We start from the raw sequence: 16,215 nt of genomic DNA, 5'->3' as shown, positions 1-16,215 counted from the left end.
AAAAAAAATTTTTTTTTTAAAACGTCAATTGTGTTGAGGGTTAGAGCCCACCTCAGAGACAGCATACTAGCCGTTGAGTAATGGAAGTGTTCCTTTCACTCAGGGATCTGTGATTCAGTGCATCCTCACTGAGCCGCCACTGTATGCGAGCTATGTGTGAAAGCTGGGGAATACATAGAGGAGGATGCAGGTTCTTACCCTCAAGGAGTTTAGCGCTGTTCAGTTACTGTCATGTGCCTGCGCTGATGCTCTCTACCTGACAGTGGTTGGCTTTACCATGTGGGTGCAGTACAAGTGTACTAAGAAATTTTTTAAACCTAGTGCCATAGAATTTGGGCTTCTCTGGTGGCTCAGTGATAAAGGACCTGCCTGCCAATGCAGGAGGCACAGGTTCACCCCCTGGTCTTGAAGATCCCTTGGAGAAGGAAATGGCAACCCACACCAATATTCTTGCTGGGAAATCTCATGGACAGAGGAGCCTGGTGGGCTGCAGTCCACGGGGCCACAAAAAGTTGGATATGGCTTAGCGACTGAGCACACACGCATGCCACAGAGTTCAAAGACAGGAACGTTGCATAGGTCATGGTTTACGAAACACTTTCTGAAAGCAGAGTACAGACACGGTGGGGAAGAGTGCCAGGCACTGGTCAGGCATATTCCATGCATCCTCTCAATTTAAAATTGTGATTTAAACTTTCTTAATTTCAGTTCACTATCCGTTAAAGAGATTAAGAAATATAGTTAGCAAAAAAGATGACCATGCTAGACAGACTATGTTGTAGCCAGGCTTTGTCACTTAATATATTTTGAATATTTTTTATGTCATTATCCATGCTTTTTCACATTACTCTTAATGACTACATGACTTATTTATTTTTCTAATAGCTGTTAGGTAAGAAGATGTAAATATAAGAAAAATCAAACCATGAAAGTATTAAGAGAAAATATATTATATAGATGCTGGGCACTCAAAAAATTGTTTTTTATTTTTTCAGAGCAGACAAATTGAGAGGAAGATTAAAGAGATTTCCTGTGTAACCCTTTCCCCCACACTTGCACAGCTTCCCTCATTATCAACACCCCCTTCTGGAGCGGTGCATACATTACAGTTGACGAACCTACATTGACCCATTGTTATCACTCAGAGTTCACAGTTTACATTAGCGCTCACTCTGGGCCTTGTACATTTTATGTTGTTGTTTGGTTGCCAAGTCACGTCCAACTCTTTTGTGATCCCATGGACTATAGCCCGCCAGGCTCCTCTGTCCATGGGATTTCCCAGGCAAGAATATTGGAGTGGGTTGCCATTTCCTTCTCCAGGGGATCTTCCTGAACCAGGGATCAAACCTGAGGCTCTTGCATTGTCAGGCAGATTCTTTACCACTGAGCCACCAGGGAAGCCCTTGTATGTTCTATGTGCTGCGTGCTCAGTCGTTCAGTTGTGTCCTCCTCTTTTTAATCCTGTAGACTGTTGCCCACCAGGCTCCTCTCTCCATTGGATTATCCTGGCAGGAATACTAGAGTGAGTAGCCATTTCCTCCTTCAGGGGATCTTCCTGACCCAGGGATCAAACCTGTATCTCCTGTATTTCCAGCATTGGCAGACAAATTCTTTACCACTAAGTCACCATAATGGCATGTATCCATCATCAGAGTATCATACAGAGTTTGGGTATTTTTAAAAATATGTCATATCAAAAAGACAGAAACCTTAATCCCTGATAGCTCAGTTGGTAAAGAATCCACCTGCAATGCAGGAAACCCTGGTTTGATTCCTGGGTCAGGAAGATCCACTTGAGAAGGGATAGGCTACCCACTCCAGTATTCTTGGGCTTTCCTTGTGGCTCAGCTGGTAAAGAATCTGCCTACAATGGGGGAGACCTGGATTTGATCCCTGGGTTGGACTGTATAGTCCATGGGGTCGCAAAGAGTAGGACACTACTGAGCGATTTTCACGTTAAGAGAAAAGGTGAGTAGTTTTAATGCTTAAAAGTTAAAAACTCTTTGGATATCAGTTCAGTTCAGTCGCTCAGTTGTATCTGACTCTTTGTGACCCTGTGAGCTGCAGCATGCCAGGCCTCCCTGTCCAACACCAACTCCCGGAGCCTACCCAAACTCATGTCCATTGAGTCGGTGATGACATCCAACTATCTCATTCTCTGTCATCCCCTTCTCCTCCTGCCCTCAATCTTTCCCAGCATCAGGGTCTTTTCAAATGAGTCAGTTCTTCTCATCAGGTGGCCAAAGTGTTGAAGTTTCAGCTTTAGCATCAGTCCTTCCAATGAATATTCAGAACTGATTTCCTTTAGAACTGACTGGTTGGATCTCCTTGCAGTCCAAGGGACTTTCCAGAGTCGTCTCCAATACCACAGTTCAAAAGCATCAATTCTTCAGTGCTCAGCTTTCTTCACAGTCCAACTCTCACATCCATACATGACCACTGGAAAAACCATAGCCTTGACTAGACGGACCTTTGTTGGCAAAGTAATATCTCTGCTTTTTAATATGCTGTCTAGGTTGGTCATAACTTTCCTTCCAAGGAGTAAGCTTCTTTTAATTTCATGGCTGCAATCACCATCTTGCAGTGATTTTGGAGCCCCCAAAAATGAAGTCTCTCATTGTTTCCACTGTTTCCCCGTCTATTTGCTATGAACTGATGGGACCAGATGCCATAATCTTAGTTTTCTGAATGTTGAGCTTTAAGCCAACTTTTTCACTCCAAGATTACTGTAAATAAAATTTAAAGACATTATCTCATTTCATTCTCACAATAATTTTATGTAATAGATGCTTAGATTTGTTTTAAAGAAGAAGAAACTGAGACACAGAGAAATGATAGTGTGATCAGTAGTTTTTTGGGAGGCTGATTATCTTGGTGAAGAATAAAAGCTGACAAAATGAGAGACATAATGAAGCAGTGGTTCAAGTTTAGTTTTTGTAACAGCCTTTCATATGAATCCCAGCTTTACCACTTTGAGGTGATGGATGAACTTCATTTTATGTAGTTAAAAATATTATATCTTCATTCCATCCTTTGAAGTGTTAATTTCTGTATACTTTCTCATAACAGCTGTTAGAACAAAAATGAGACCGTTTTCAAATGTCTTCAAATGCAACAGTTCAGTGGCATCAAGGACAGGCAAGTTAGATTCTAATTACAGAAAGCATAAATCCCTTTTTTACCATTCCTTATATAGTATACTATCAGATCAGATCACATCAGTTGCTCAGTCGTGTCCGACTCTGCGACCCCATGAATCGCAGCACGCCAGGCCTCCCTGTCCATCACCAACTCCCGGAGTTCACTCAGACTCACGTCCATCGAGTCAGTGATGCCATCCAGCCATCTCATCCTCTGTTGTCCCCTTCTCCTCCTGCCCCCAATCCTTCCCAGCATCAGGGTCTTTTCCAATGAATCAGCTCTTCGCATGAGGTGGCCAAAGTACTGGAGTTTCAGCTTTAGCATCATTCCTTCCAAAGAAATCCCAGGGCTGATCTCCTTCAGAATGGACTGGTTGGGTCTCCTTGCAGTCCAAGGGACTCTCAAGAGTCTTCTCCAACACCACAGTTCAAAAGCATCAATTCTTCAGCGCTCAGCCTTCTTCACAGTCCAACTCTCACATCCATACATGACCACAGGAAAAAAACCATAGCCTTGCCTAGATGAACCTTTGTTGGCAAAGTAATGTCTCTGCTTTTGAATATGCTATCTAGGTTGGTCATAACTTTCCTTCCAAGGAGTAAGCGTCTTTTAATTTCATGGCTGCAGTCACCATCTGTAGTGATTTTGGAGCCCAGAAAAAAAAAAGTCTGACACTGTTTCCACTGTTTCCCCATCTATTTCCCATGAAGTGGTGGGACCGGATGCCATGATCTTCGTTTTCTGAATGTTGAGCTTTAAGCCAACTTTTTCACTCTCCACTTTCACTTTCATCAAGTATACTATACTATCCCTTAAATAGTAAAAGGTATCAAGACCTCAGTTAAATAGAGACAATATGACATAGATCACTAACTACTTATTGAAGAGACAAGAGAGAAAAAGCAAAAACTGTGTGAGCTCTTATCAAATGGTGGAAATAAAATAAAAGATTGCTTGTAGCTGTCATCATAGCTTAGCAATGGGAAAATCTGGACTGAAGAAATTTAGAATATAAATGTTTTCAGATAGTATTTAGATGAATTCAGTCAAGTTAAAAAATTCCACCTCATCTTGGATAAGAGCAGATATCTCATTCATTAGGTCCTGTGAAATAGTCTGTGCAATTGATCTAATATTTGACTTAAAATGGGGCCATAATATTTACATCCTCTGGAGTAACACAATTTATGCTATGTAATAACCTTGACTCCTTTACAGAATCATGTTTAATGGGCCCTCCAGAGCTCTGATGAATACCACAGTTTGGTCTGTTTTCTGCATTTCTTAGGAGTCTGGAAAAGCTGTAGGAAATGAAATATCTATCACAAAGTTTTTGCATCTAGCTCAGCTACTACTGTCAAGTTTAGCAAAAAGGCCAAAAATTCTGAATTTAAGAGATTTTAGTAGCTGCTTAGAATTAGAGTTTGAATTTGTGCTATGAAGAATGTCAAGATTTTTAGCATTAAAGAGTCCTCCATCTACCCACTTAAAAATGAAGGAACTTTATTGTTTAATTCCAAGTATATGCACATATACTTGTATACATGTGTGTGTGTGTATACATATATATATATACATGAAATATATATATTGTAGTTTCACAATTACATTTTGTTTTTTCACCACAGATAAACAATCAGATTCTATATGGAAGAAGTCACCAAAATGCATCTGCCATTATTAAGACTGCTCCGCCAAAGGTCAAGCTGGTTTTTATCAGGTAAGACAGATATGTCTGGTTTCCTAAAACTCAAGATCTCTTCTCGAGATGTTATTTTATCTTATACATAAAATATGTAATACTATTTTATCTTTTGTTTGTTTAAAACAATCACTGTGTTCTAAAAATATGTTTTCCTTTTGTAATTGTCACTGTAAGAAAAGAATGTGTGCTAAGTCTTGTGTCTAACTCTTGGTGACACCCGTGGACTGTAACCTTCCAGGTTCCTCTGCTCATAGAATCCTCCAGGCAAGAATACTAGAGTGGGTAGCCATTCCCTTTTCCAGGAGATCTTCCTGATGCAGGGATCAAACCCAGGTCTCCTGCATTGCAGGCAGATTCTTTACCATCTGAACCACCATGGAAGCCCAAGAAAAGTATAGATTGCTTTGATGCTGAGGTGTTCTTGTTGTGTACAGTTCACATGATAGAACTGGTAGTTGAGGCTTATGTTTGTATTTCTATTTTGGAAAATTCTTTCTTGATCTGATTATCATCTTTTTAAATATCATAGAACATTCTAGCTTGTCATCCTCCCATCAGCATCATTTGGTACATTTGCTACATTTGCTATCTCATTAATGCCTTCATCAAAGGATAGGCAGGAAAAAAAAAGAACCCAGGGAAGTTTTAGGAGCTTCATGTTAAGAGGGCAAGTGAGAAATACAGACGGGAGAAGATGTGAGCTCTACTGTCTGGAGTCGTGTAGTCCTTTAGGGGCTCCACATTTGCCCACACCTCATCTGCCAGCAGACTGAGCCCTTGTGGTATAAGTGAGTCAGAATTGAGACCCCTCATTGGTGGGAGCCATCATTGCTCCATCAGACATGGAATGAGGTTTGATTCCATGTAATTTTACTGAAATGACAGATAAATCCAAATTATTTTTAGAGGATGTAACTGTATGTTAACTATCACTCTGTTTCTTTGCCTTTGGGGACTCAGTTACTATCTATAAACTGGGGATTATAAAGCATTTACCTCATTCACTGTGGTATTTTGAAAATTAGAAATACACAGTGTCAAGGATAGAGTAAAGGCTTGAAGAAATGTTACCTGTCCTTATGATGGCGATGATTAATATTACTCTTCCTCTTCTCAGTAGTTACTTTTTAGTAAGACCCATCCGTTCCCAGGAGACAGCTGGGATTAAGAGGTTGTTTATTCCCAGTTTTGGACACTAGTGTAGATGATTGAAATATTCCTTCCCATGCCATCACTTCAGCCTCACAGGCATAGCTGCTTTGCTCCTGAAAAAGTCCTACATTAATGGCACCCCACTCCAGTACTCTTGCCTGGAAAATCCCATGAATGGAGGAGCCTGGTAGGCTGCAGTCCATGGGGTCACGAAGAGTCGGACACAACTGAGCGACTTCCCTTTCACTTTTCACTTTCATGCATTGGAGAAGGAAATGGCAACCCGCTCCAGTGTTCTTGCCTGGAGAATCCCAGGGACGGGGGAGCCTGGTGGGCTGCCGTCTATGGGGTCACACAGAGTCGGACATGACTGAAGTGACTTAGCAGCAGCAGCAATGACCTTTTATCCTGTTCATTAGCACTTTCTGGATTTCCAGGGTTTGTTGCTCTTGTATCTAGGGTGAGAAACCTTCCTCCTCCCCATTTGCATAATGACAGTCTCCTTTGGTTTACTGACCTTGGAGTTCTGTTAGACACCAGTCCCTTTACCCTTCCTATTGCCAGAGGTTACAAGTTTAGTTAGATGAGGAAAACATGAACAGACTTGAGAAAAGGTCAGTGACTCAAAAATTTAAAGTGTCCATCAATAGAAATCCATACAACTAAAGAGTTGAAGCCATTTAAGCTTGAAAACTTGGTTTAAAGCTGTGTGAGGATCACATGAGATGTTACGTAGCATTCAAGAGTGTCTGCACATCAGTGCTTGGCACTTTGTGGCCACTGCCACAAGGGATGTTATTACTGATTAACATTCTTGTTATGTCTTTGTCTTCTGTGGGGCCTTTATACTCATGCTGACTCATCCCATTTTAAAGGGAACAAAAAGAGAATTGAATAGGATCCAAAGGAAATCATTTAATGCAATTAAGTAGTTGGGAAATAGAACCCCCTACTTCAAGAAAGAAAGATTAAATGATTTGAAGTTATTTAGAAGACAGAAGAGAAAGCTGAGTAAAATTTTAATAATAGTAATAAAGTCCCATTAATTTAGTGTCTGGTAGTTTCAATTTTGGACTGTTCAGAAGGGATCAGAATCAAGGAAAAAATTTGTTCAGCAATTAATGGTGTAAGCGTGATTGAGGATGCTGCTGAATACTTATTTTCTAGACATGATTTTAAGCAATTTACAAATATCAAGGTACAAGCAGAATGTGTCATCTAATTATGAACCTTTCTTGCATGGTCATTAAATTACTGTGTCTAGCACATAGTGGGGATTCAGAAAGCTTTATAGAATAAATTTCCTTTCAACTCTTACTGAGCAATCCAGATCATATATTCTCCAAATGCAACAATCATAGTAAGTTAGTTTTATAAAACTCCTTATAGTTTAGTCCCTCTCCCCAATTTAAAAAGATTTTCTGTATCTTCTTTTGTAAGGAGAAAAATAACATAGGCATGATTCTGAACAATCTATTGTTGTATCTACTTTTAGACTGTCTAAAGGAAAAAGAGCTTGAATTGAAGCAAGAAAGATGTTCCTCTGCTCATAGCCTTTGTTTGATTCAATAGATACATATCTAGTAATTTGCATGCCAGCATTTTATTAATTAACGCTTCCGTTTCTATAGGGAAGGAACTAATCATTTGACTAAGAACTCTTATCTAAAGTGATCGGTTCTTTTCTAAAGCAAAACTGAACTCTCAGGCTTAGTGATTAAAAAAGAAACCATCAATTCACTCAGCCTGGGCTTGAAATTCACTCATGATACCACAGCTGTTTAAGCTTGATTAGTTTCCTGAGCTAGTTCATAAATTGTCTAATGTATTAGTACATGTAAATTGCCTGGAAATATGGACTCAACATATATGGCTGCTATAGAGATGAAGATGATGGTGATGATGGCAGAAAATGTGGGAGGGGGGCAGGATGGAGGTAAAAGAGAAGGAAAGTAGTAGTTAGGGTGAAAGAAAGAGGAGGGGAAAAGAGAACCAATTCTCATATGTACGTTGCCTAATTCCAGAATCTTGACTATTTTTTGAGTGAATCACATTCACAGTTTAAGAATGCTCTAATTAACATCATAATGGTTAAGCACTGGAAGAGATAGCTACAGACATTATATACAATCATTTCTAGTAAATGTTAGAATAAGAGACGAGGACACAGCCTACCTAAAACGTCTTTTAGTTTCCTGTCTGCTGTTGCTAGGCTGCTGCTGGTGCTTCTCTGTGTCTTCTATTCTTAATGATGACCTGATATTCTAACAAGGAGTAGAATGCTCATTAATGGAGGAATGTATAAAGAGAAACCTAATTAACATGAATGAATCCTCATGTCAATATAATATAATAAATTTTACTAAGTAATATTAAATAGGGACAGAATTTAAAGCACTTAAGGAGTAAAGAAAGAATATCTAAATGAAAAAAATTTATTGTTCATTAGCTGTGTACATCACTAATAGGGGTAGCTTGGTAGATTGGTGTCCTATTCATGTGTGGTAACCTGTGCATTTATGTGCTAAGCAATATGGCATCCTTGCTTCTTTGGGCTGATTGACTAGTTCATTTCTCATTTAGGTACATCTTTCAACCTCTGCCTATGTATTACCTCCTTTAGACTATTGTCACAAGAATAGTTTTGCCTATTTTGCAACCAAATCCTGAAACAATTAAGTTCTGATTTGTTACCAGGTTTCAAGAGGTTAGCACTTAAATCATCTCAGTACAACAGATGCAATTATACTTTTCTTTAAAATGGCATAACTTGCTTTGTGTTATATGTGTGCTGAGTCACTTCAGTCACCGACTCTTTGTGAACCCATGGACGGTAGCCCATGGCTACAGGCTTCTCTGTCCATGGAATTCTCCAGGCAAGAATATGGGAGTGGGTTGCTATTTTCCTTCTCCAGGGGATCTTCCCAACCCAGGAACTGAGCCTGCATCTCTTAACATCCTGCATCAGCAGGCAGGTTCGTTACCCCTAGTGCTACCTGAGAAGCCCTTGTGTTATATAATGTTACTTTAAAAACCAATTTTCATAAATTATATTTCTTTGATAATTGCTTCTATATGGCAGTATTTCCTTCCTTTGTTGAAACTGTTGATTCCCTGTGCATGTACATTATACAGAAAATTTTGGCTTTTATACCTGAGTAACTCTTTTTCAAATTTATTGACAAGGGAGATAAGAATGGGAATTGGCTACAGGTTTAGGAGAATGAGTAGCAGTAAAATAATCACAGGAAGGTGTGAAAATATGCTGCAGGTAACATTTTAATTAACTAGGGCTTTTAGTCTGTAGTGATATACATTTATGTAATCATGTCCTTGTCATAACACTTGCCTTTGTTCATATACTAATTGATCTATAATTCACAAAGTGGGTCTTTGAGTCATCAGGGAAAATGAGAAAGTTGCTGCTGTGTGTACATGACATGGGCTTCCCTGGAGCCTCAGATGGTAAAGAATCCACCTGCAAATGCAGGAGACCTGGGTTCCACCCTTGGGTCGGGAAGGTCTCCTGAAGAAGAGAATGACTACCCACTCCAGTATTCTTGCCTAGAGAATTCCATGGACAGAGAAGGTCAGCGGGCTACAGTCTGTGGGGGTCACAGAGATTTCGGACATGACTGAGTGACTAACACTTTCACCTTCAAACACAGCTTACTTATATAATCACTTTTTGCCCCTTTTCTCCCCACATTATTAGATTTTGGACAGTACTGTAATCATGTAATTGTGCCCAGTGGCACGTTTGGACTGTGGTATACTCAGTGATTCTACTCTAGATCATCTAGATGCATTACACTGTGCTTCCTATGGGTGCTTACTATGTACCACACATTCAACTCTGAGTTTTCCTATTCCATATGATCTCCTCTACACAAGCACTCCAATTTCAGTACAGGAGAAGCAATGTATTAATATGATGAAGAATGAATTGCTGTATTTGGCAGTGCAAGAATCCAAGGAGATTAATGATCTCGCCTGCAGCTCTTGTCATACCTTCCCCCACTATCGAAAATTAAATGTCATGTATAACAACTCACTCTCCATTACTTAATTACATGTGGAAAATGTGTCCTGTTAAAAACTCCTGGGGCTAAAGGAGGCCAAATGAAACTGAAACCCTTGGAAAGATTTAGTGCTAGCTGTCAAGCCCTACCGAGTGAAAGTGGACTCACCATGGGACCCACTTCACTGTATCCATTGAACACATGTCTTGTTTTCGTAATTAAAAAATATGGTGTGGCCTGTTATCCTATAGTCTTGTCCCTAAAAGATGATATTGATTCGAAATTAATGTGAATGTCAAAGTCCATTTGAATAAGACCCTTATTGTGCTCTTGCTTCTTTATATCTAGTTTTGATAAATAGGAGGGAAAAAAGATTGTGGGATCAAGTATGAGTTTGACTTTCACAAGGAAACATTCGTGCATTTATTGCATAAGTATTTTCAGAGTGCCTATCTGTGCTGGTGCTGTGGAGTGACACAGAGAACACAATTTCTGCCCTAAGGATGGACACAGAGAGTACAACAGTCTGGCGCCTTATCCAGCACTGTAAGTGGCATGACACTAGAGGGACATATAGGAGGCACACCTAACCTGGTCTTTGTAGCCTGTGGGAAAGTGTCACAGATAAAGATGTTTAAGCTCAGACTAGAAGGGAGGAACATAGCTGCACATGCCATTTGATATGGTTTCTGTAAATAAGCATTTTCTTACACTCATGGATCATTAAAGGATGCAGTGCCCCTTTTCAAGTGCACAGTAAAACATCATCCATGGCATATATGACAAGGAGTTTTGAGGAAGAGGCCTGTCATTAGCACTGAACTATGTTAGGAGTTGTAGGGGGTGGAGACTCTCCCGCAATTTCAAGGCTCTTCTGTTTCTCTGTTTAGTTGGACTGTGTGATAGATCCATAGGTCTCTCAAATGCTCTGAAATCCCGACTCTTTCTTCAATACTTGTTTTCTGTACTATCAATTTTAAATAGTAATTTTAATTATTAATTTTTATTCTTAAGTAGAATTTATAAGACTTTTAGTTCAAGAGCAAGGTGGAATTGGAGTGTTTTGTGTTTTGATCTTTTGTCAAAAGCTTTGGAATTTATGTATCCAAATAAGAAAAACTGTTCCCTTTGACAGATTGTGGTAACCTTGGGAAGCTGTGTACGTTTCATCCAGTTATCATTCCATTGGGTCATGCACTTCTGAAATCATCTTGAAAGCCTAAGACATACTCTTTTGAATATCAACAGTAGCCATAGATTTTTCCTCTTTTGAGGGTAGTTGTAGCTAGGTTGTCTGAAATAACCAGAAATTTTACATGAATTCAGGTGCATTTAGTCAATTAGGTAAAGTGCTTACCTAATTGACTAAATTCACTCACTCACTAAGTCATTTCAGTCCTGTCCGACTCTGTGTGACCCCATAGGCGGCAGCCTACCAGGCTCCCCCGTCCCTGGGATTCTCCAGGCAAGAACACTGGAGTGGGTTGCCATTTCCTTCTCCAATGCATGAAAGTGAAAAGTGAAAGTGAAGCACTCAGTCGTGTCCGACCCTCAGCGACCCCATGGACTGCAGCCTACCAGGCTCCCCAGTCCCTGGGATTCTCCAGGCCAGAACACTGGAGTGGGTTGCCATTTCCTTCTCCAATGCATGAAAGTGAAAGTGAAGTCTCCCAGTCATGTCTGACCCTCAGCGACCCCATGGACTGCAGCCTACCAGGCTCCTCCGTCCATGGGATTTTCCAGGCAAAAGTACTGGAATGGGGTGCCATTGCCTTCTCCGAATTGACTAAATTAGGTAAGCACTAAATTAGGCAAGCCCATCTTTCTTATTTGACTACTTGTAAAGGATCTTTGAAAACCATTATTATTATTTCATGAATAGAAATGCAAATTTTGTTCTTTATTGCTCCTATTTCTTAATACCAGCTTGTAGGAATTATGACTATATGTATTTCACTTTTAGCACTCAGAAACAACTAATTGTGATGGTCACAGAGATAATAGGGGTGTTTTTTCTTTACACTTTTTGGGGGGCAATATTTTTACTTCTCTCACTGTAGAATGTCCGTTTCCTTTGGTAGATGCCCCTCCCCGAACACACATACACGCCCACAATGTATGTAGTATGATGAAAGAGTAAAAATAGTAAATCTAGGTGGAATCTAAAGGAACCAGATCTTTCTCTCACTGATAAGGTGTCACCAGTGGGTGGACATGAGACCTAAGTTTGTGCAGTATGATACCTTAGGCTTAGAACAGAAAGCAAGTAATTTGAGTGACTTTATATGTGTGGTGTTTATTCATGGAATCACAGGGCCTTGATCAAAGGTGCCTGCTGTGATTTCATTCTGCTTCCTGCTTCCTTGTCCTCTGGAGGTCTCTTAGTTCTCATTTGTTGTAAGTCTGATAATATAAGCCTGCCTATGTTCTGTGAGATCCCAACATCCCTCTAATAAATTACCTTTTGCTTTAGTTCAGTTCAGTCACTGTCATATCTAACTCTTTGTGACCTCATGGACTACAGCACGCCAGACTTCTCTGTCCATCACCAACTCCCGGAATTTGCTCAAACTCACATCCATCAAGTCAGTGATGCCATCCAACCATCTCATCTTCTGGCATCCCCTTCTCCTCCTGCCTTCAATCTTTCCCAGCATCAGGGTGTTTTCCAATGAGTCAGTTCTTCACATCAGGTGGCCAAAGTATTGGAGCTTCAGCTTCAGCATCAGTTCTTCCAATGAATATTCAGGACTGATTTCCTTTAGGATTGATCAGTCTGATCTCCTTGCAACCCAAGGGACTCTCAACAGTCTTCTCCAACACCACAGTTCAAAGGCATCAATTCTTTGGTTCTAAGCTTTTTTTATGGTCTAACTCTCACATCTATACATGACTACTGGAAAAACCATAGCTTTGACTATGCTGACTTTTGTCTCTGCAAACTGATGTCTCTGCTTTTTTATATGCTGTCTAGGTTGGTCATAGCTCTTCTTCCAAGGTGCAAGCATCTTTTAATTTCATGGTTGCAGTTACCATCTGCAGTGATTTTGAAGCCCAGCAAAATAAAGTCTGTTACTGTTTCCATTGTTTCCCCATCTATTTGCCATGAAGTGATAGGACCGGATGCCATGACCTTAGTTTTTTGAATGTTGAGTTTTCACTCTCCTCTTTCCCTTTCATCAAGAGGCTATTTAGTTCCTCTTCGCTTTCTGCCATAAGGGTGGTGTCATCTCCTTATCTGAGCTTAAGTTGGCCTAAATTACTTTTTATTGCTTGCTGCCAAAGCGTCTTAATGAATAGGAAGGATAATAAAATTAGAGCTCTCTGAACAAGTCATGAGCAACCAGTGCAAGTTCCCTCTGCTCATATGCATGTCCCATGTTGGCTTTTAGCCGTGATCCTAAGAAGGTATTATCCTTCAGACATCCTTAGCAGAACCACAAGACCTCTAAACAAGTCCCTACTGGAGATTCCCAGTATGACAAGTTTCCACTGCTACTGGCTTTTGAAATGAGATTACCACGATGATTTCAGAGAAATCAAGCAGGATTTTACTCAGTTTTATACTTGGTAGGAAGAGGCACCTTTTATAGTTCATGGCCTTATGGTGAGGACTGGATGTCTGAACAACATTTAGGCTGTTCCTGACAGGATGAAGAGAAGAATGGCTGTGAGTACCTACTGTACTATCTTTAGAAAGAGTCTCTATGAGAAACCTGATAGGCTGTCATTTATCCCATCCAGTCCTAAAGCTCCCTATGTTAACTCTCCCACCAACCTGCACTGTGAGATATTTTGAGTCAACTTTTCCTCTGTACAATTGGCAATCATTATTTAGAACTTGCCTGGGGCCACCTTTGCAAACTGTGGGCCTAGGTGCTGAGTTACTCCCAGCAGCCCTCATTAGTGCCTGACATTGTTTGGAATGCCAAGGAAATAGAGGTCATAATTCCTCTGTGATTGGACATTTATTTCAGATTCAGCATGGTCGGCTATTTTGGTGATTTCTTCCAGTTGGGAATTAGAAACTATTTAGTGTGTTCATATAGTTAGAAATATCTCCTGGAATCTTTTCAGAAAGGACTTTTGCTCCCACTGAGATGTAATGATTTGCTTTGTTTTACATGTTACTTCTGGTTCATTTGCATAGAATGTTCCTGGATCAATGTTAGTTTATTGTCATGTTTCAATTAATACAGCAAATATAGATTTTACTTTTTCCGTCCTCAAGTATCTCCCATCACTATTTTTAGTACAGGCAGAAAAAAAATTACCTAGGCCTGTTTAGTTGTATTCATACGTTCCTCATTTATGCAGCTTTGTGTGTATATGCACCTAAGAAACGTGCAAGGCTCCAGGTTGTAGTAGTGATCATTCCATATAGAACAGGTTGCACAAAATTAAATCAGCTTGCTTAGGAATCCAGGTTGAATTCAGGCACATAGCTTCTACTTTTGATATAATGCTATTTTGTTGACATGAAATAAGATTCTACGGGTTTAGTGAAAATGAATTTCCAAGAGGCAAGACCAGATCTGTTCTGAAGACAAAATGATTTTAAGTGATAATGTAATTCAAATGTATTCTCATCACACTTGTACTTTTTTGTCTTAGTCAATTTTTTAAATTGTGATAAAATATGCATAACATAAAATCCACCTGATTAACCATTTTTAAGTGTACAATTAAGTAGCATTAAGTATATTCATATTATTGTACAACCATCACCACCATCTATCTACAAAACACTTTACACCCACCTTGCAAAACTGAAAATCCATACCCATTGACAAGTAACACCCCGTTCTCTCCTTTCCCTCACCTCCTGGCAACTATCTTTCTGCTTTCTGAATTTAACTACACTGGATACCTTATAAAAGTGGACACATACAGTATTTATCCTTTTGCTACTGGCTTATTTCATTTATCACAATGTTTTCAAGATTCATCCATGTTGCAGTATATGTCAGAATTGTCTTCCTTTTTTAAAACTGAATGATGTTCCATTGTGTGTTTATCCATTCATCTGTTGAGAAACACTTGGGTTGCTTCTACTTTTTAACTATTGTGAATAATAGTACTATGAACATGAATGTACAGATGTCTGTTTGAGACTCTATTCTCAATTCTTTCCCATATATCCAGAAGTGGAATTGCTGAATTATATGATAATTCTATTTTTAATTTTTGAGGAACTACTGTATTTCCCATAGCAACTGCACCATACTACATTCCTACTGACTGTAGGCAAAGGTTCCAGTTTTTCTACAACCTGACCAACTCTTACTATTTTCTTTCTTTCTTTTTTTGATAGTAGTTGGGTATGACTATTGGGTATGACTTCTTCTTTGGAGAGACATCTTTTCAAGTCATTGCCTGTCTTTTAGTCAGGTTGTTTTGTTGGTGAGTTTAGGAATTCCTTTATGCATTATGGATATTAACTTATCATCAGATATATGATTTGCAAAAGTTTTCTCTCATTCCATAGATTGTCTTTTTCAGTCTGTTGATCCACTGAGTTTTTCATGTTAATGTAGTCCAATTTATCTATTTGCTATTGCTTGGGCTTTTGGTGTCAGATCCAAGATATTGCATCATTGCCAAATCCAATGTCATGAATTTCCCCATGTTTTCTTGTAACAGTTTTACAATTTTAGCTCTTATGTTTAGGTCTTTGATCCACTTTGAGTTAATTTTTGTATATGCTATAGGGGAATAATCCAACTTCATTCTTTTGCATGTGAATATCCAGGTTTCCCTGTACCATTTGTTGAAAAGATCATCCATTCTCGCATTGAATAATCCCGGCGCCCTTGTTGGAATCATTTGACCCTACATTGAAGATTTATTTCAGGGCTTCCTATTGTATTCCATTGGTTTATGCGTTTGTTCTTAAGCCAGTACTACACTGTTTTGATTACTATAGCATTGTAGTATATTGTGAAATTAGGAAGGGTGAGACCTCCAACTTTGTTCTTCTTTTTCAAGATTGTTTTGGCTATTCCATATACATTTTAGGATGGAACACACTTTTACTTTTAAAAGAAGGAAAATGGCTCCTTGGAGATATCTCAGTTCAGTTCAGTCGCTCAGTCGTGTCCGACTCTGCGACCCCATGAATTGCAGCACGCCAGGCCTCCCTGTCTATCACCAGCTCCCAGAGTTCACCCAGACTCACGTCCATCGAGTCAGTGA

At 39.5% G+C, this 16,215-nt stretch overlaps 1 protein-coding gene across 4 annotated transcripts in view; it reads left to right on the top strand.

The window, feature by feature from the left end:
- Window positions 1-16,215, top strand: part of PATJ (PATJ crumbs cell polarity complex component) — a 383,451-nt gene that overhangs the window by 234,509 nt on the left and 132,727 nt on the right. For all 4 annotated transcript variants that reach the window (XR_008715910.1, XM_055585657.1, XM_055585656.1 and 1 more), the window contains exon 29: window positions 4,770-4,861. Coding sequence is in view for 3 of the 4 variants with exons in the window: in XM_055585657.1 (XP_055441632.1) it covers window positions 4,770-4,861 (92 nt within the window). In the remaining variant the exon portion in view is untranslated. The remainder of the gene's footprint in view (window positions 1-4,769; window positions 4,862-16,215) is intronic.

This window comes from Bubalus kerabau, chromosome 6 (genome assembly GCF_029407905.1).
Source record: "Bubalus kerabau isolate K-KA32 ecotype Philippines breed swamp buffalo chromosome 6, PCC_UOA_SB_1v2, whole genome shotgun sequence".
In the NCBI taxonomy this organism is placed as follows: domain Eukaryota; kingdom Metazoa; phylum Chordata; class Mammalia; order Artiodactyla; family Bovidae; genus Bubalus; species Bubalus kerabau.
The sequence above is the reverse complement of the archived record's forward strand: the minus strand, read 5'-3'. Positions and strand labels throughout refer to the sequence as shown.